At 46.3% G+C, this 20,151-nt stretch overlaps 1 protein-coding gene across 1 annotated transcript in view; it reads left to right on the plus strand.

Moving 5' to 3' along the window:
* Positions 1 to 9,138, plus strand: part of CD101 (CD101 molecule) — a gene marked incomplete at its 5' end in the record, with an annotated part of 35,319 nt that extends 26,181 nt beyond the window's left edge. The window contains 2 exons of the mRNA XM_081113255.1: positions 1,944 to 2,339; positions 8,249 to 9,138. Coding sequence (XP_080969381.1) covers positions 1,944 to 2,339; positions 8,249 to 8,481 — 629 coding nt within the window. The 3' untranslated portion in view covers positions 8,482 to 9,138. The remainder of the gene's footprint in view (positions 1 to 1,943; positions 2,340 to 8,248) is intronic.
* Between the last annotated feature and the right edge of the window lie 11,013 nt (positions 9,139 to 20,151).

Here is a 20,151-nt window from a genome sequence, read left to right on the forward strand (position 1 = left end):
GGATCCTGGGCCCATTTTTCTCCTTCTTCCCTGCTCTCTTCAGAGCTTCATAAACACTGCCTTGATTCCAGCTGCCGCCTTCAATGAACTGGCTCTAGGTCTCTATTCTTAGCCTGGCCTCCTGTGCTCTGGGGCTTTTAACCAGAGGCCCGCTGAGCATTGCTACTTGGATGCCTCGGAGTCCCTCACACTCAGTATGTCCTACATTGCATTTAGCCTCTCTGCTGTCCCATCAGCTCGTGCACACTCAGCATTCTCCATCTGCGGGGCTGGCATCCCTTCCTCCCCGTTGTCTAAGCCAAATCTTTTTTTTTTTTTAATATATTTTTATTGATTTCAGAGAGGAAGGGAGAGGGAGAGAGAGATAGAAACATCAATGATGAGAGAAAATAATTGATTGGCCGCCTCCTGGACGCCCCCTACTGGGGATCAAGCCTGCAACCTGGGCATGTGTCCTTGACTGGAATCAAACCCAGGACCTATCCCCCGAGCCAAGCCAGCTAGGGCTAAGCCAAATCTTGACAATGTGTGCAAGTCCCTTTAAGGAGGCAGCCACTGCTGAGCTCAAGCCAGAGCTTCCCATGCAAGTATGGGGGCCCAGTGCTGTCCAGTCGTTTAGAATAGCAAGAAAGGCCTACAGTTGTTTTGTGTGTGTGACATGGCTCATTTTGAGGCAAATTCAAATCCTTTTAAAATCCGGAGAGTGTCAAACAAAACATATTTGGGTCTGGCTGCTGCAGGGGCCAGCTGAGCACCCTGGTGTCAGGAGTGGGTTAAGGAAGAGGCCCTGCCAGGGTAAGATCCTGAGAAGGGACATTTGTAAGAGGGACGTTTTCTCTGAAATCAGAAGAGGAGAGGAGTTCAAGAAGAAAATGAACTTCGGTGACAAAAACCACAGAGGGCACAGAAAGGACCGGAGCAGGAAATCAGGCCCTTACTGGGGACCTGGCCGGAGGATGGTAGTGGCATTGGAGGGCTGGCTGCGATAACGTAGGGAAGTACTTTGAAGGGAGGAAGCAGGTAAATACTAGTTTATCACATAAGCTAGTATTTCCCATGCTTTGCCATCAAGAGAAGGAAAGAGTAAAGAATGGGAACTGAAAAAGAATCCAGGACCAGGCAGAGTTGTTCTTTTTTGTTTTCTCTTTATTGTTGAAAGTATTACAGATGACCCCTTTCCCCCCATTGTCCCCTTCTAGCCTGCACCTGCCCCCCGCCCCAGGCCCTCACCACACAAAGCTGTTCTTTTAAAGAGAGATTAATACATTTGTTTGTAGTAGAGTTTAGCATTTAGTACATACTATGCTTTCTTTTTGTTTGTTTGCTTGTAACTACTCTAGCCTTCATTACAACTCCTTATCTGATGAGAGAGAAAAAAAATTTTTAAGTGAGTGTCAAAATCTGTTTAAAACTTGTCTAATCCAATAAGGTAAATGGTCTCCTTGAGTAGTATTCTAAGGCTTGTACAAAAATGGACAGTCTCTCAGACAACCTCCTCCTTCCCAGGTGTGTGGGAGGAGGGTGATTTGCTAAGAAGGAAGGGCAAGGTGGAATAGCTGACTTGAGGGATCGGGGGGGGGGGGGGGGTTGGAGGGTGGGGTGTGGAGTGGAAGTTTTGACTGGTCCCCCTTGGAAGCAGAAGAGACAGGCGACAGGGGGAAGGAAAAGCAGGCAGAGCACCCAGTGAAGCTGGGTGTCTTTCAGCGGCAGGTCAGGCAGACAAGAGGTATGGCTAAAGGATGGAAGTGGCTGGTTTGATTCATAGCAGAGAATGTTCTCGCAAACATGGAAGAAGGACAGAGGTCAAAGAAAAGTGTTGAAGAGGAAGGACCTGATGTCTAAAGAGTATCAACTGGACCTCCTCCGGGAGAGTGAGGTGCTTCAGAGGTGCCTGGTCTACAAGTCCGGGCTCTTCTCTGACTTACCGCCATTTTATTTCCTAGGAACTAAGGTCCGTGTCTCCAAGGTGCACTGGACAGAAAATGCTACGGAGCACGGAGAGGCAGCCATGCACTGCGGCCTGGAGAGCGCGAGTGGCTCGGCCTCCCTGTTCTCTGTGACGTGGTACTGGGCCAGAGAACATTCTGGAAGTAAGAAGCTGGTGCACCTGCAGCACGACGGCTTGCTGGAGTATGGTGAAGAGCGGCTCAGGAGGCGCCTGCACTGTTACCGTTCGTCCCCGGCAGACTTCGTCCTGAGGCTTCGTCGGGTGGAGATGGAGGATGCTGGGGAGTACTGGTGCCGGGTGGTGGAGTGGCAGCTCCATGGCACCCCAAGCAAGTGGGTCAGCCAGGCGTCGGATGAGTCGCAGCATATGGTGCTCACGGTGCTGCCCTCAGGTAACGAGGCGTCAACCCGGCTTGGCTCATGGGCAAGAGGCCCTCTGTCTCCCCTCTTCTCCTTTCCCTCTCAGCTATGGTTGGCTCCTTCTTCAGGCTGAAAACAGTTCCAGACTCCCTAACACAGCGACGTTGTCTTTTCTCTCGGAAGTAACTTATTTGGACAGACAAGGTCTATGTGAGGTTTTAGCATAGACATTGAAATGTCAGGGGACTCCGCGCTTGCTTCCCGTCCCAAACAAAAAAGCCTTCAGCATTACATCCCTAAATAACCGAAGCGTGTGTGCAGCAGACATCCTTACCTCCTGGCTGATCTTGAATGTCAGGATGCCGATGGGGGTGCAGTGGGGGTGGGGAGGAAAGAGAGGGACCTGGTGACTTTACCTCTGATCTGGTTGAACCAATATCAGCTACATCTCTGCTCCCTGAGTCAAAATCAAAACAAAACAAGGAGGAAAAAGCTTTCTCAATGGCCAAGAGCCAAGCTTCTTCTTTTTTTTTTTCCCATAGATTTTATTGATTTTTTACAGAGAGGAAGGGAGAGAGATAGAGAGTTAGAAACATCGATGAGAGAGAAACATTGATCAGCTGTCTGCTGCACATCTCCTATTGGGGATGCGCCTGCAACCAAGGTACATGCCCTTGACCGGAATCGAACCTGGGACCTTTCAGTCCGCAGGCCGACGCTCTATCCACTGAGCCAAACCGGTTTCAGCTGAGCGAAGCTTCTTATCTGTGTGTGCAGCCAACTACCAGGACTTTGATGGGGACAGTCATGTGACGTGCCTCTCCTATTTGCACCTTGGAAGGCCTCAGAGGAGGAAGTGCACCTGATAGACTTGTTTACAGGCTCCAACAAGGAGGCAAGCTCCTTGAAGACCATTGGCCAAAGGGTGACCCCTCTCTGTGCGGGACGGTCGTCCTATCCAGCTGAGCCCACAGATTCAGGAGGGAGGTGGAACAAGAAACGCTGGGGGAGAAGAAGGCACCCTTCCAGCCAGTGCCGTGCCAAGTATATCACAGCCATTTATTAAGCAGTTGTTAATGAAAGCAAAAATGTCTCCAGCCAGACCAGTAAATCTTCCCTGGCGATCAATGAGCTGGCAGAGGCTGTAGCCAGCTCGTTCTCTGAGCCACTTCTGCCCGGTGGGGTTTAAGGAGAAGGTGAGAGGTGAGCGATGAGCCAAACAAACTATGGAAAAGCGTCATCAGAGAGGCAGCGGTGTGGTCTTGGTTCCCTACCCCAGGAAGGGTACAAAGGATCGATAGAGATAACATTCCTAGGACACCCGCTAGCTTTGGTGACACTCCTCAGAAGGGAGAGTGCTGCTAGGAACAAATGGAAGTTTCTCAGGAGTAGGGATAGGTGGCCGCCTCCCAGCTACCCCAGCAGGGCTTCTAGCGTGGAAGTCAAAGCTATCTGATTTGCTCCCTGGGGTTCCATCATCCTCTCCCCTGCCCATTCGTCAGTGAATTTTCCTCCCGAGCCTCCAAGCAGGATTTTTCTTCCTATCAGCTTTTCTTCCATTCCAACAGTTATGGAAGTCCCACACCCCTGAGCGCATTCCCTATATGTTTTCCCATAGAAATTCCTAAGCTCTGCCGAATCAGCACTTTTTTCAGTAGAATAGATAGTAACTGTCAAAAGTGTATACTTTAGTACATAACTAAAAATCGCATCTCTTTGTGGCATCTTTATAAAACAAGTGTGAGGTTTTAAACAGATGGTCCCTGGAAAGGAAATGTTAAACATGGAGTGGTCTTTGTATCCTTCACAATTGAAGATGGCAGGAGATGAGGCTAGTGAGATGGGGAGGTATAGCTCTCAAACGTGTCTGAAATATGAAGCTAAAGAAAGTGAACTTTATCAGAGAAGTTATGGAGTGCCATTGAACAAGTTCAAGCAGGGGAGTGACATCGTCAGATGTCTGGGACCAGGTAACAAAACTGTGGATCGCGTGGTTCCAGTGAAGGCAGAGATGTTAAGAGGCATTTCCCTGGGGGAACCAACCTTGCATTTTCTTCTCCAACTTACCTCCTTAGCTGTGACTAAGCAAAGGCAAAGGCTCCAGTCTTTTAACCTCACCCTCCGACACCAGACATAGATGTGTTATTCTAGAGACTTCTCTGTGATTAATTAATGGACAATCTATAGGGCTTCCCGGGAACTGGGTTATTTGTAGTAGTATGGTATTTTTTACTATTTCCAAGCTTTTATTTGGACAAAGATATACTTAAAAAGTGGGTCCTCACTGGAGACATGAAGTTTCTGGAGAGACCGTGCTATGTATCCACGCTACCCCAGTGCCCCCAACAAGGCCTGACACACGGCGCTCACCACGTGTTTGATGAAAGAATGAGCAAACTAGTCTTGTGTTGGCTGCTGTCAGGCGTTCACTTTTTGGGGGATGCATTGGTGTCAGGTTACCCAACCCTACTTTTATTTCTTGGCAGGAGCCGACTCCCCCACAGGACCACACATGGCAGTCAGTTGCCCAAGTTTTCGTGGGGGTGGGGGAAGAGTTGGTAGCCCCCTGATTGTCCCGTACCTTTCCTCCTCCGAATGTTCCTTGTGACGTGTTTGGCTGCGGGTAGAAGCATGTTATAAATTAAACCTCATGATGAAATATTCTCATTACATTTTTGGCTCAGTCTTGCACGCCTTGTACTTTGAGCTTTGGGTACTCACTTGAATGAATTCAAAATGCCAAACCGTAATGGTTTTGAATGTCACTAATTCTAACCCAGATAGGGGTGAGGCAGATGGTGGAGAATGGTGATTGCGGGATCCAGAGCAAACACTGTCCTCCCAGGAGAGGTCCTTTGGAAGCAGTGGAGCCGGCGGTTGCTAGCTGGTGGCCAATCGGTGCTGTGAAGAGCCCCCTTTGCCACCCTTTGATGGCAGACGGCTCTAAGCGGAGCAACCTCCTCCCCATTAAGATAGTCAAGCCCCCTGGCAGTGCCTTCACACTGAAGGTTAGCATCTCAGTGGCAGAAAAAGCAAGTACCAGAGCTCTTTTCACCTTCTATGTCAGTGGTTCTCAACCTTCCTAATGCCGCGATCCTTTAATACAGTTCCTCATCTTGAGGTGACCCCCAACCATAAAATTATTTTCATTGCTACTTCATAACTGTAATTTTGCTACTGTTATGAATCGTAACGTAAATATCTGATATGCAGGATGTATTTTCATTTGTTACAAATTGAACATAATTGCAGCATAGTGATTAATCACAAAAACAATATGTAATTATATATGTGTCTTCCGATGGTCTTAGGCGACCCCTGTGAAAGGGTCGTTCGACCCCCCAAAGGGGTCACGACCCACAGGTTGAGAACCGCTGTTCTACGTGCTGGCCCCATCTCCCCACCGTCACAACACCATCCTAGCAACAGTGATACGTGGGTACTGTGGACTCCCACCTCCCAATTCTCTACCTCCCATGACTAGAAAAAGAGGCCAGAGTCTCCTAAGTAATCATGTGGCTCTCAGTGAATGTCACCCTAGGGGTTGAGGGCTCAGGGATTTAAGGAAGAGACTTGGCCTGTGGAAGAACAGGACCAAGCCTGTGGCTCCGGAGAGGAATCAGCAGGCTCAACCTGTTTTCTCTCTGATCTCTCCGAGAAAGTTGCCTGTGATTTTCCTAACTTTCTCAGTAGCATCCTAGCTGATATTTATTCCTTGCTGACTCAACAAATGCACTAGGCACTATGTGAAATACTTTATTATGCATTATCTCATTGCGACTCTAGAAATCATTATCCTCATTTGATTGATGAGGGAACTAATGATTAGAGTGGATAAATAACGTGTCCAATGCCAGTCATGATGAGTGGAAGAGCCAGGATTTGAAGCCAGCTCTCCAAGATACTATGGTAGGTGCTCAGTCACCACTCTGCACAGGAATAGTATGAAGTACCAAGGCCCTTAGCCTTTGGTCTCTTCAGCATCTCTGTCTGTGCCTCCTCCTCCTCTTTTTTTTTTTTTAATTTTTAAAATTTTAGGGAGATAGAGAAAGAGATTTGTTTTTCCACTTACTTATGCATTCGTTGGATGATTCTTGTATGTGCCCTGGCCAGGGGGTCAAACCCACAACCTTGGCAAATCGGTTCCATGCTCTAAGTAAGAACCACTTGGGCAGGGCTATCTATCCTTCTTAACCAAATGCCCTCAAATCTATTCAGATAAGATGTGCAAGAATTGCTGTAATCAAGCAGGGCCTTAGAGAGGGGTTAGATAGGATGTGGAGAGGGGGTGATGAAGGATTCAAATCTAGCTTTTCAGAAACCAAAACCAGATTTAAGGTGGAGAATTAAACAAGACCAGAGAAAATGGAGACAATGAAGCCCTGCAGCGCCTTGTCAGCCCTGTGCAGTGATGACCTTCACTCTGTGTAAGAAGAGGGCAGCACGCCCCTGGGTCCCTGTGTGTGGGATTCCCTCTCGTAATTGATTCATCCATCAGTGTCCATTGATGACCTGTGGACAAAGTGCTGCACAGAAAAGATGCATGAGACATAGGCCCTGTCCTCCCGGAGTTGCCAGTGCAGAGGTTGGACAAGTGTCTAGAGATTCTTGACTTCCAACAAAGACACGTTCATCACGGAGCAAAATGCATCAGTAATACCAAAAAATGGAATCCTTGTAGTATATGGTTATCAAAATGACCTCGGAATTTGTTGTTTTCATCTCAACGAGTTTACATCCCAAGAATCCTATAGCTTAACCTCTAAGAAAAGAAGTTGCTTATGTTATTACAAATTTCCCTTGAAAGCACAGCTCCTGTTAGCACCAGATTTTCTGAACAGCCCTGGTTTTGAATATCCTGTCATCAGTAAACGTAGCTGAAGGCTACATTTGGCAGTTGGTGTCTCATGAAACATGTGTCTCTCTCGCATCAAGAGACTGTAAGCCTGGTCCTTACCCAGTAACTCAAGGTCCTGTGTCCTGGAGCCTGTGCAGGTGCGGTCCTCCCGTCTGCTTCCCTGGCTGTGTGGCCGGGGCCCGCTTTGGGGCTGCATGTATGTGCTCCATGTGTCTGGTGCTACCAGCGCTTCCCCGCGGACTGCAGCTACGGATGGGGGGTCTTCAGCAAGCCTTTCTATATAGTATCCTCTGCCCCCGGCAGCCCAATGTAGTTCAGATCGGCAGACGTTATCAAGCACATGTGCTAAGCGCTGTAGGGCCTGTAGAAACAGATGGCACCGTCAGACATACCTGTGATGGGACAAAAGAGATGGTTAGAAGGGGATTGAAAGAGATCTGAACAGGTAGATCTGAGTGGAAGCGGATAGAAGAGAACTGTCTCTGAGATGACAGGACCACCTGGGGGAGGAAGAGGGCCCAGAGGGTCCGGGTGCAGAGCGCATGCCAGGGGGAGGCGGCAGTAAGAACAGCACAGGAAAGGAGCTGAATGGAGGGGGCCTGGGGAGTGAGACCAGTTTGGAGGTGCTATTTTATGAGGCCCGTGCATGTGAGAGAGAGAAGGGAGGGGAGGGATTAGGAAGCAGCAGCAGTGGGAATAACTCAGTGAAAACATCGGGACGGTGGCAGAGTTGAGAACGAGGGTTGAATTATAGATATCTTTTCTGAGGAAAGAAGATTAAAGGAGAGGTTTTTCTTTTTTGTTTTGCGTTTCCTCCTGGCTGCTACTTTTAAGTAGGTCGTTGGAGCCTGCGGTGGTTGGAAATTGCTGGGCGAGGGGGTAGGTTGGAAGAGCACCCTCGGAGTTCTGGGCTCCCACACTCCCCCCTTGCTCCTCACATGTGACTCAAGGGGCCGGCTGCTCTCTGGGTGTCATTTTCACGTTTGTTTGCCTGTAACCGTGACTCCCAGAAGTGTATAAGATTGGTTAGTGCAAGTAAGTGGGAGGCTAATGATCCTCTTTGTTTCTCTCTTTTTGTCGTAGAGCCCTCGTTTCCTTCCAGGATCTGCTCGTCGGCACCTTTGATCTATTTTTTATTCATCTGCCCCTTCCTTGTGTTCCTTCTGCTCGTCTCCACCCTCTGCCTCTACTGGAAGGCCAGGAAGTTGTCAGCACTGAGGCTAACCTCCCAGAGAGAAAAGGCCCTCTGGGTGGGCTTGAAGGGGGCTGGCGATGGGCCCGCCACCACGGAGAAGGAGGAAGAGGAGGACAGTTGAATCCCAAGAGGCGCGCAGTCTTGTGAAGAGTGTGGACTTTGCAGTGGGACTGATCAGACCAGGGTTGAATCCTGGTTCTGCCCTTCTCTGTATCTGTGGCCTTGGGTAAGTTACCCAGGAATCGGAGGAAACCGGTTTTCGAGCGTGTATGTGGTGCCAGGCACTGTTACATGTTTCTTTATGTGTGACCTCATCTACCCCTTGCATCCCCCCAACAGTGAGGAGCTAGATGGCCTCAGTACCCCGTTTTCATTCACCATGCCTCCCAGAGGTTCAGGTTTAATATCTGTGAGCAGAGGAGGCCTGCCCTCACACAGCCTCTGGGAGATGAAGTGAGACCCTACAGCCGTGCCCAGGGGGAGCTGCCCTCAGCTCTCCTCGCTCTTCCATCACTGGATCCCTGGAGACACCAGGAGCGACCTGTCCCACTGGCTCCAGGTAGTCCTTAGCCTCCAGGGGAGAGGAGTAGGGAAGGGATGCCAGCGAGGCAAAAGGAATTAGGGATATGCCCTTCGTTCCCAGTAAATCTGCCTCCAACAAGAACGTGACTTCCTTCGAGGCAGAAATCTCATCTGTAAATGCCACTCAAGAGCTCTGCATAGCAGGTGCGTCATCAATATTGGTTCTTTGATTAAATAATAAAGCATTTTGTAGCCTGAGTTTCTTTATTTGTTTTTTCCATTTTCTCTGTAAGACTTATTGAGTCATTGCTAAGGAAAAGCTTTTTTCTTTTTTTAATTTTGCGACAGTGCCTCAGTCAGTCCCCCAAGGCCTCATATCATAGCTTCCCTTTCTCCCCATCCCTAAAGTCCTCTCTGGCTCCTGGCTCTCAGCCAGTGCCTGATTTTCTTTAACCCGACAGCACTCTGGGGCTATGGTAGTTATTTGGGGGAGGAGGGGTCCATACTGTCACCATCCCCTCCCACTCCAGCGGGGTCTAGAAGTTCAAGGGGGACAGCCAGTCAAGTCTGGTTCCTCAGGATCCCCTATTCTCAGCCAGGAAAAGTCAAGAGGATAATTGGGGTGGGGGGAGGGGGGAGAGGAGAAGAGGTGTTCATGGTTTAAGACTTTCAACCACTGTGCCCCAGGAGATGACAACTGTCCCCACTGGGCCTGAGGTCCCTTCCCTTTGTTTCAAAAGCTGCTCCAGCCAGAACTGAAAATCAATCAGTGTCACCTAACAGACTTGAGAAAACATCTACTTATTATCTAAGTGGCCGACAGCATTGCTGTAACACTCGGTAATTTGCATTTCCAAGGAGAGCAATTTATTTTTAATTATTTTATCAGGCACAGACGTCCTCTCCAAACATAATTAGTTCCTTTGCTGGGGGATTATCAGTGGCTAAGAGAACTCCCACTGTAGACCTACTGGTTCCTTAACTTCACCTCCCTTTATGGCCTCGTTTGAAATACTCCAAATGTTTCCTTAAACACGTCAGCACACTGTTCCTTTCTCTCAGGAAAGGGAGCATAGCTTTCAGAGAACAAAGCTCAAGTTAAGACTTCTTAGAAAGTATGATTAATGCCTCCCCCTCCCCATTTTTCCAGAAACCTCTATTTTCATTGGGATATTGAAGGGAAAGAGAGCAGAACTTGAGCCCAGGCAGAGAATCAGTGGATTCTGGTGCTTCCCCTCCCTCCACTGCCTCTCTCTCCACCTGGATGCCGCCTTTCAGCTCTTAGCTCAAGTGCCACTGTTTCATGTTTGACTACAGCACAGAGGCTGCCAGAGGTGACACTGGAATATCTAACTGCCCCCCACCCAGCGGAGTCGGGGGTGATCATTTCCCAGTGAGCGTCCTGTGTCCGGCCCGGGATGGGTGTGAGGGATCCGGTGGGGACCAAGCGGGCACAGCCCCACTCCCCTTGCTTATCACCTTGTCTGTTCTGGACGCTCTGCTTTCAGTGATGGGATGTGGAACATGTCGGATTTTCTAAGAAGCCACATTGCACTGTTTGGCTCATGGTGAGGTTTCAGGCAATGAAAACCCCCCAGTCTTCTCCTTTTCCTTTTTGAACTTCTAGAATAAAATTTGTTCTCACCCATTTCCATAGGCATTTTACACGAAATCTTTACTCACCCCGGTTGTGTACTTGTTCATCTTAGTTCTTAAAACTTAACGGAGAACGTCACCTTTCCTCGATTTAAACTTTTCCATTCTGAGTCACCACCTGGTTTTACTTTACTTGCTTGTGTTATAAAGTCTCCTTGGCAACAGGACAAACCTCTGCCTCAGGACGTGGCTACCTATGCCCCACGGGCAAAATACAGCCCACCCCTGTTTCTTAAAATACAATTTATTGGAATACAGCCCCTGCCTTCCATTTGCCCACATATTCTCTGTGGCCACTGTCATGACAAAATGGCAGAGTCAAGCAGTTGCTATGGAGACTGTAGGGCCTTCGCAAAGCCTGAGATGTTTGCTGTCTGGCTCTTTATGGAAAATGTTTGACAACCCTGCTCTCTTTAAGTGGCTAGTGTTCCATCTGTCTTCACCATGTGTTATGTTCCTGGGAAACTTGATTTGACTTATTATTTCTGCACCGGTTATAGATCTGATTAATTTAACAAAGAATCTAAGGCTTCCCTATTGGTGTCTCGCCCAGCAGTTCTGCAGGTGGGATCCTCTCCACCACACTCCTACTAGTGATGGCAACTCCACACCATCCTGTTGAGCACTTACTCTGTACAGGACGAGATGACACAGAGATGACTAAGGCAGGAATAGGCTCCATTCGTTATCTTCAGTCGATTGAGGCATCTTTAGGAACAACGGATTTATGGCAGCAGATGAACGCAATGGTAGATTGAAGTCATGTGCCGTCATAGGCTCTCATAATGGGACAGGTGTTCATCATCTCAGAGTTTCATGGCCTCCCCGTGTGAAAGGGATTCTTCTTCCCATCCTATAGGCAAGAAACTGAAATTCAGAGGGGTGGGGACTTATCTAGCATCACCCAGTCATCTGCAGAAGAGTAAGAGCTCAAATTGACGTTGGCTGACTAGTCCTGGGCTCTTTCTGTAATAAGCGTGACAGGTGCTTGTTTTGTCACATGCTCTCAAAGTGCTGGTTTGTTCCAAAAAGGGGGACCGCTTTGCACTCTGCCCTGATCCCCAGATTTCCATTCAACCCAATGCATGTTGATTCAATAGCTCCTCTGTGTTGCCTTATGATGGTGTTCAAATAGACACACAAGAGCATGTTTTTGTTACAGTCTCCCATGACTGAAGGCGGATGCTACAAGTTCTAAAGTCTGTCTTTAGGGAATCTTTGTGTTGCTTAATGGTCTGTCTCCAGCAGCTCTTTGTACCACCCTGCTGGCAGCCGGAAATGGTTTGAGGATCTTCTGTTCTCCATAGCCAAGACATGACCAGCCCCATTAGAGGGCTCTGATGCAAAATGGTCCTTATTCCCTAAGTGTGGGCCAAGTACCTTCTAGCCATAAAAGTGACAAGTTGGGGTGCTGTGTGCAAAAAGGCACCACTATTGAAGGAAAACATTGAGCAGTGTTTAGGAGTCTGAAGTGGCTGGAGTTAGCGTCACTACTGAGTAAGGGTTACTGGCTCTGTCCAACATCAGCTCCCAACACACACATACGCCTAAATTCCTCACCTGAAACATTTTCCCTGATGGAGAGAGAGGTATTCAGTGTAGTATTAAGTATGGGTCATTCAAATGCAGTAAACTGGGAGACTTCCGCTTGGCAACTATGATATTTAGTAATCTTTCCACCCAAAAAGAACTAGTCAACATTTGAGCCCTCCTAAGAAGTAAGCTGCAGTGAGATACAATTGAGGCTGCAACTGCTTCCTCTTAGGACAGTGATGGCGAACCTATGACACACGTGTCAGAGGTGACACGCGAACTCATTTTTTTTTGGTTGATTTTTCTTTGTTAAATGGCATTTAAATGTATAAAATAAATATCAAAAATATGTCTTTGTTTTACTATGATTGCAAATATCAAAGAATTTTTATATGTGACACAGCACCAGAGTTAAGTTAGGGTTTTCCAAAATGCTGACACCTCGAGCTCAAAAGGTTCACCATCACTGTCTTAGGATCTTCCACTTTGACTTTTTGCTCCTTTCAAATGATGTGCCCAATGAGTGCTTCGATAACTCAATAGTCAGGAATGTGAGCTCTGGACTTAGGCTCCTGGGTTCAAATCTTGATATCACTCACCGGTTGTGTAGTCTTTAGCAGTTAATTCCCTCCTCCATAAAATGAGAATAATACCCATTACTTCGTAGGATTTGTTATAAGGATTATATGAGATATTCATGTGAAGGAGAAGTCATAAATGTTAGAAATCATCATCATTATTGACATCAGTGACAAGCTGGCCGTTTGAATCCTTTCTACTCCTGAAAAGGAAACCAGACAGCCATACTTTACTACCTAATTCTTAACACAGTAGTGGAGAGAACAGGGCAAGAGAATGAAATGCAAGCATGGGCTTGACCACAAAATGGGGTCCTTGCTTGGGTCCTCAGCCCAAAAAGCTAATTTAGAGAAAGAGAAGTGTAAAGCTTCTGAAAGAGTCAGGATATCAAGGCGTTGTGGACAGAGGAATATTTGGATAAAATTGTCTGAGCGCTTTACAGTTAAATGAGGAGTCAAGATAGTTTAATCCAGGAGTTCCAAGTGAATATATGGGAATTAATGGGAAATGAAGTCACTAGAGACTCCTATCCTGAGGTTCTTTATACCTGTATTAATTAGCTAATTCAATTTACATGTAGATTTGGGTGCAAATAATTAGCTTGGGAATTTGCATTCGTCTGCTCAGACTGCCGTGACAAAATGCCATAGACTGGGTGGCTTAAACAGCAGGAACTTATTTTCTCACGGTTCTGGAGGCTGGGAAGTCCCAGATCAAGATGCCAACTGACTGACGAGGGCCCTCCTCCCAACTTATACACTGCCAACTCCTCAATGCGTCCTCACATGACACAGAGAGAGACCCTCGTGACCTCATCTAAACCTGATTATCTCCCAAAGGCCCCATCTCCAAATACTACCACATTGGCAAGCAAAGCTTCAACATATGAATTTGGAGGAAAAAATTAAGTCAGTCCATGGCACTTGGGAAGGGTACACAAGTTAAAAGGAAAACCATTCGAGTGAACAGAATTCTTCCCCGCCCCACCCCCCACCCCCCACTCTCCTCCTACTTAGCCATGCTCCAGCTCTTCCATAAGAAATGGGTGATTACTAAAGTGGCAGGAATGGTGTCATCATGAGAAAAGTTGAAGGAGGAAAAGGGATTGCTTAAACATACATGCGGAGCTCTGGGTGGGAACACAGCGAAGCTGGGCCGTGTGTCCTTCACAACCACCACAAAATGCTGTTTTTGTCTCCTCTGGACCAAAGAAGTATTGAGGGTTGGAGGGAGGTGTTATGGCGAAAGCAGGTGAAAAAGAGGAATTGGGGAAAAGGAATGGACAATTAGCACATAAGAGTGAGAAAGCAGAAATAAAAGCCAACAAACCACAGAAAGAAGAACCTCACACCCCTTGCCCCACCCAAGCTTTGACCTTGGGCGCAGATGGGTCTTGGATCCATCCTCTCCCACCCCCTCAGCACCAGGCAGCTTCTGAAGGAGGAAGACTGCCTGCCCTCAGGAAGAAGCCCTTCAGACACCAGGAGAGGCAGCGAGCGCCACAGCACTGGGGCAAGGCTTTGCTCTCTGGGACAGTAGGAGAAACACCTTAAGTCTGTCGGTTTCTTTCCTTTTTCTTTTCTTTTTAAATATATTTTTATTGATTTCAGAGAGGAAGAGAGAGAGAGAAACATCAATGATGAGAGAGAATCATTGATCGGCTGCCTCCTGCATTTCCCCCACTGGGGATCAAGTCTGCAGCTCAGGCAGGTGCCCTGACCGGGAGTCAAATCGTGATCTCCTGGTTCATAGGTAGACGTTCAACCACTGAGGCACACTGGCCGGGCTGGTCTGTCAGTTTCTGCTTTTGAGTAAGGTGGAAGTTCAGTGCAGGAAAGGGAACGTGAGAAAGTACTAAAGAGGAACTGAAGAGCTAGGAAGAGCTAGACCTTTTGAAGGGGCTGCCCTGAGCTGCCCAGGAAGGCTGCCTCAGATCTCCATCAAAAGAGTTATTAACTCTTCCTCTTCTCATTGTTGGACTGAAGCAAATCCCTCACTTAGCCTTCATTCAAATGCATGCAGACCTTGAGAGAGGACCTAGAGGGAGAGGAAGGAGGCGGCTGGTTAGCGGAGAAGTGAGAAGTGACAGGTGTTGTGAGGCAAATTGACAGGACAGGAGATGATGCAACTGAATGAGTGTAAGGTGACAGCCATTGTCCTGAAGAGCCACATCCCCTTGTGGCTTCTAGTCTGTGTTGTGTCCTGTTTACCAAGAAAAAATCACCCAGATTAACCTCACTTCCTTTTCTGCTATACTTTGGAGGCTGGTTAATCAAGAGCTAGCTGTATAGAGCATGTAGGATCTGCAGTGAGGTGGTTGAACCAGAAGGAACAAGTGGCATTTATGGGACTCCGTGCCTGACTAAATGACCGTACCCAAAGCATGATGACTAGGCGTCATGTTTACCTGGAGATCTCTCCGGGTTGTGCTCAAGTGCCTGTTCAGCATTTTTGCTGACAACTTGAAGGCAAAGGGAGCAGGTTGTCAAGTGTTCAGTTGACACAGTCAGGAGATGGCACTAATAAGCCAGCTGACGGGAGTGGACAGGTTAGAATGATGGATCAGAACTAATGAGATGAAAGATAGAATCCCTAGTTAAGGTCAGGCAATTCGATGCACCAGGTAAGGGAGATTTGAGTTCACGTGTGAAAAAAGAAATATGTGATTTTGGTTGATTGCACGCTTGATAAAAATTACTAATTAGTATGACATGTTTGCAGCTTTAAATTGCTTATATAGAGTGGTCAGTACATTTAAAAAAAATCATGACAGCAATACATGCGTGTTTTAGAAATTAAAACCACACCCAAGAGGAATGAAAACAAAAGCCCATATAAAGAAGTGTGTATTAAGGTTCATAACATTATTCCTAATAACCCCAGAGGGAAATCAACCCAAATATCCATTCACTGGTGAACGAATATCATGGAATACTGTTTAGCCATGAAAAGGAGTGAAGTACAGATACATGCTATATAACATGATGAACCTCAAAAGCATTATGCTAAGTGAAAGAATACGAGGCAATAGACTACATATTCTGCGACTTCATTTATATGAAATGCTTAAAAAGGTTTAATGGCCAATTTCTGAAGACAGAAAGCAGATTGGTGGTTGCCTTGTCCTGAGACTGTTATTAGGGATACAATTTTAGCACCACTGAAATTCATACAAAATATTGGTACGACTAAAGAATGTGTAAAGTCTCCTGTGTTTTCAAATTATAACCAGAGTCGTTCCTACTATAATGGCAACCTGGCTGTGCCTGTGTTAAAGGACAAATTGAAAATGGTCGTTTTTTGAAAGGCACACAATGAAATGAAATTGAATTAGCGTTACATATTGTTAAGCAAAAAGAATAGAGCCTTCAGAAGAGGAGGGCCTTCGGTTTGGTTTTTATGTTAATGTGCTGCTACCTAGTGATCATTTAGAAAATGGCAGGACTCGGTTTGTTTTTTTCCCCTTCTTGGATTTGTTAAGCCATGTCTGTATACCACAAATATCTGAATGCTTGGCTATGGGGTTGGTGAAATATTTGCGTGAATCACTGAATAATTTATGATTCACAAAAATACTACAGTGGCAAGAACTGGATTGGGAATCTCGACAAATGACTTCCAGTCCCCATCTGCTGGTGTCAGCTTTGTGACTTTGAGCTGGGAGAAGATTAATTGGATTCCAAAGTCCAAGGAGAGGCTCTTAAGGCAGTGGTTTAGGAGCAGGGCCTCGGGGCAAGCTCTTAAGGACTCTAAACTTTGAAATCTTATGCTTTAAAATGGGGATAAAAGAATGCCCACTTGCAGGGTAGTTATGAGAACTAAGAATGCATGTAAAAGCACCTAGCATACACCTCAGAAAAGGTTAGGCTAGCTCTGGCCAGTGTGGCTCAGTTGGTTGGAGTGTTGTCCTGTACATCTAAAAGTCTCGGGTTCAGTTTCTGGTCAGGGCACATACCTAGGTTGCAGGTTCGATCCCTGGTCGGGGCGCTTACAAGAGGCAACCGATCAATGTTTCTCTCTCACATCCATGTTTTTTCTCTCTCTCCTTTCCTCTTTCTCTCAAATCAATAAAAACATGCTCGAGGGAGGATTTTAAAAAAGTAGGCTCCAGTGATGTTTCCCTATTAATTTGCATCATAACTGTGACCCCCTCCCACCCCATCCCAAAACAATGAGCAAAACCCACAGGGATATACATTCAGAAAACTAAATATATTTTGGTTTACCAATGAATTGGAAAACACAATTGAATAATTTAATTTTAAAATAAGGTTGCATAGAAGTTGGAATTTTACAAATAACTTGAAACCTGGCTTTGCTGATTATTTTTAAACTAGAGGCCCAATGCACAAAATTTGTACAAGAGTAGGCCTTCCTTCCCCCGGCTGCTGGAACTGGCTTCCCTCCAGCACCCGGGACCCAGGCTTCCCTCCAACCACAGCTTCATCCTGAAGGACATCCGTTCTAATTAGCATATCACCCTTTTATTATTATAGATCATATGGATAGTGCCAGGATGTCAAGGGTTGGCTTTTCTAGCTGAGCCTCTTACCACTGGTATCTTCTAGATGTCTGACGTGTTTATATATGCCAGCCAGCACAACACTGACCAGAGAAAATACGTTCCTTCTATTTCCCCACAAACAACAATGAGTGTTTAAACCACTCTGGATTTCATTTCACACATTGGAGAACCGGTCTGCTTAAGGAGCTACATTGTCTGAAACAGAACAGTTTCTACTATTTTACTTCTTCTTATTTCCTTAAGATGTCAAAATAGCTTAGATAATTAACCTTAGCTCTTGTTTTCCATGCTGACGTTCTGACACTGCTTATACATTATATCTTTTGTTTCTTTGTTTTGTACAGCTTCTATTGAGGGGATAACTTAGATACCACAGAATTCACCTAAAGTATGCAATTCAGAGTCTTAATAAATTTGTATAGTTGTGCAGCCATTACCACAATCCAGGTCTGGAGCAAACCCATCACATACTTTGTGTTTGACTAGCCCCGGAATGGAAAGAATTTATTGGACCATTAACCGGTGTATTTAAGCCATCTAGCTCTAGGACCTAGCCTAGGCATTCCTTTTGAGGAAATCAATCTCTAAAGAAAAACCAAATCAAGATCTCAATTTGACTCAAGATAGAGGTCTGTAAAGCACATTCTTCAATGGTTTCTCCACAGGTCTGCAAGCTATTTCAGGACATAAGTTAAAAATGCGAGTAAAGAGTCAGAGTTAATGCACATACCCTACTGTACGTGTATGTATTGAAAAGTGTATATTGTACAATTCATTATAGTTTATGCTGATATTATGGCCACCCTTCACCCAGTGACAAACTTGTTTTTTCACTCGTATGAATATGATTAGGTAGGATAAACTGTCCAGCGCCTAAACATTTTTTCCTTTATTTTTATTGTTGACATTATTACAGATGTCTAGCATATCACATATTTATGGAAGAAATATTCCCCCTTTCTGTGATCTGGCTGTGCACACTTTCATGGGGTTGGATCTGAGATATTGGCTGGGATACTTACAGAGGAAGAGCTTCTTCCTGAATGGAATATTTAGAGAGGCCCTGATTTTGTCTTGTTTCAAAAGGATATTATTCAAAAACGAATTAAATTACTATGCCCCTCTTCCTGCAAACCCAGTGTTTATGGTCTGCTTCTCCCAATACAGAGTCTATTAAATGTATGTACCTAAAAATGTCTCAGTGCAAGAATTATAATCTGGGGATGATGAAAATGCCTCTGTTTGTTTTTGCTTTGTCTTATCTCTAAATTTATCTATAGGCATTTCAGAGGGGTAGTTATATATAAACTAACTCCACTTAGGTTCCAGAAACACCTTTATCTAGCCCTACAGAGTTTACTGCTAGTCTCACTCATCTCCACATTTAAATACTATTTTATATGATTATTTAAGTGTTCAGTCTCTACCAAATATTAGGTAAGCCTTTTCTTTTTAGTTGTTAGAAACTTTGTGTGTATGAATAAGTAAATTCTATTATTTCTGAAGTGCCCAGTCCACACCGGGCACACAAACAGCTATTTAATATGTACTTATTTAACTAATAAATGATACCTGAGGTTTGCCTTCCCTCTTCCAGACCCCCGTGACATTTACATTTATCATATAGCCCAGGCTTCCTAGACATTGCAGCTTTTTCTGTCCTGCTGTCCCCACTAAGTACAGCAGCACATGCCACACCATATGTCTGGGCATATGGCCCTCAATAGCTGTAATACGAAACCATCTCTATTGCAATCAGTCTGATTTCTATCCCTCCATTTTTAAAATCTTTTTATTTTCTTTTTAAAAAATATATTTTTATTGATTTCGGACAGGAAGGGAGAGGAGAGATAGGAACATCAGTGCTGAGAATCATTGATTGCTGCCTCCTGCACCCCCCCTACTGGGGATCGAGCCCACAATCAGGCATGTGCCCTGACCAGGAATCCAACCGAGACCCTTCAGTCTGGAGGCTGATGCTGTATCTGCTGAGCCAAACCAGCTAGGGCTCTATTCCTCTCTCTCTCTCTCTCTCTCTCTCTCTCTCTCTCTCTCTCTATATATATATATATATATATATATATATATATATAATTTCAGAGAGGAAAGGAGAGGGAGAGACAGAAACATCAATGATGAGAGAATCATCCATCGGATGCCTCCTGCACGCCGCCTACTGGGATTCAGCCCGCAACCCGAGCGTGTGCCCTTGACCGGAATCAAACCCCGAACTCTTTAGTCAGCAGGCTGAGGCTCTATCCACTGAGCCCAACCGGCTAGGCTATTCCTCCCTTTTTAATGGATAACTTGGATTGCGATTTCAAATACAGTCCCCTTTCCTTTCATTTCAACCTCGATTTTTAATATTATCAGAGCATACTAGTAGAAAAAAGTTTGACAAAGTTCCCCTCCACCCCTACACTACCAGCGTCTAGAGAACATTCTGTACACACAGGAGGCAGCTGCGCGGTCCCCTGGGCACCTGTCGGTAATTCGCTGATTCTATGACCTGGAGGGAGTCGCTTTAATCCCTCTGAGTCTCGGGGGTCCCCTCATAAAATGCTGCCCATCTCTCCAGGTTGTGGAGTCTAGAGAGGCATGCATGCGTAGGCACTCTGTGCGGTCCAAAGCGCTACACAAATTTAAAAGACTGTTGTGGGGTCCGTTATGCCTGTCCTGGGGCAGACCTGTCAGCTCACCACGCAGCTTTAAGGGACGCCCCCATCACCTCTCACCCGCACCCCCTCTTGCCCCCGCCGCTGCAGCACCACAAGTTCTGCGGCTCCTCCTGCGGAGCCCGCTCCTCCACGCCTGTCCTCCCCAGTGACCGTGACCGAGCACAGCGCCAGAGCGCCCCCGAGCGCCAGGCCCCGGCGCGGGGAGACCCGGGCAGCTCGCGGCGCCCTCGGCCACCGGGCGGAGCGAGCCTTCTTTGCAGCGCTCCTCCCTGCGGTTTGTAAACCCATGTTTCCTCTA

This window comes from Myotis nattereri (genome assembly GCF_964212035.1).
Source record: "Myotis nattereri genome assembly, chromosome: 18".
NCBI lineage: Eukaryota > Metazoa > Chordata > Mammalia > Chiroptera > Vespertilionidae > Myotis > Myotis nattereri.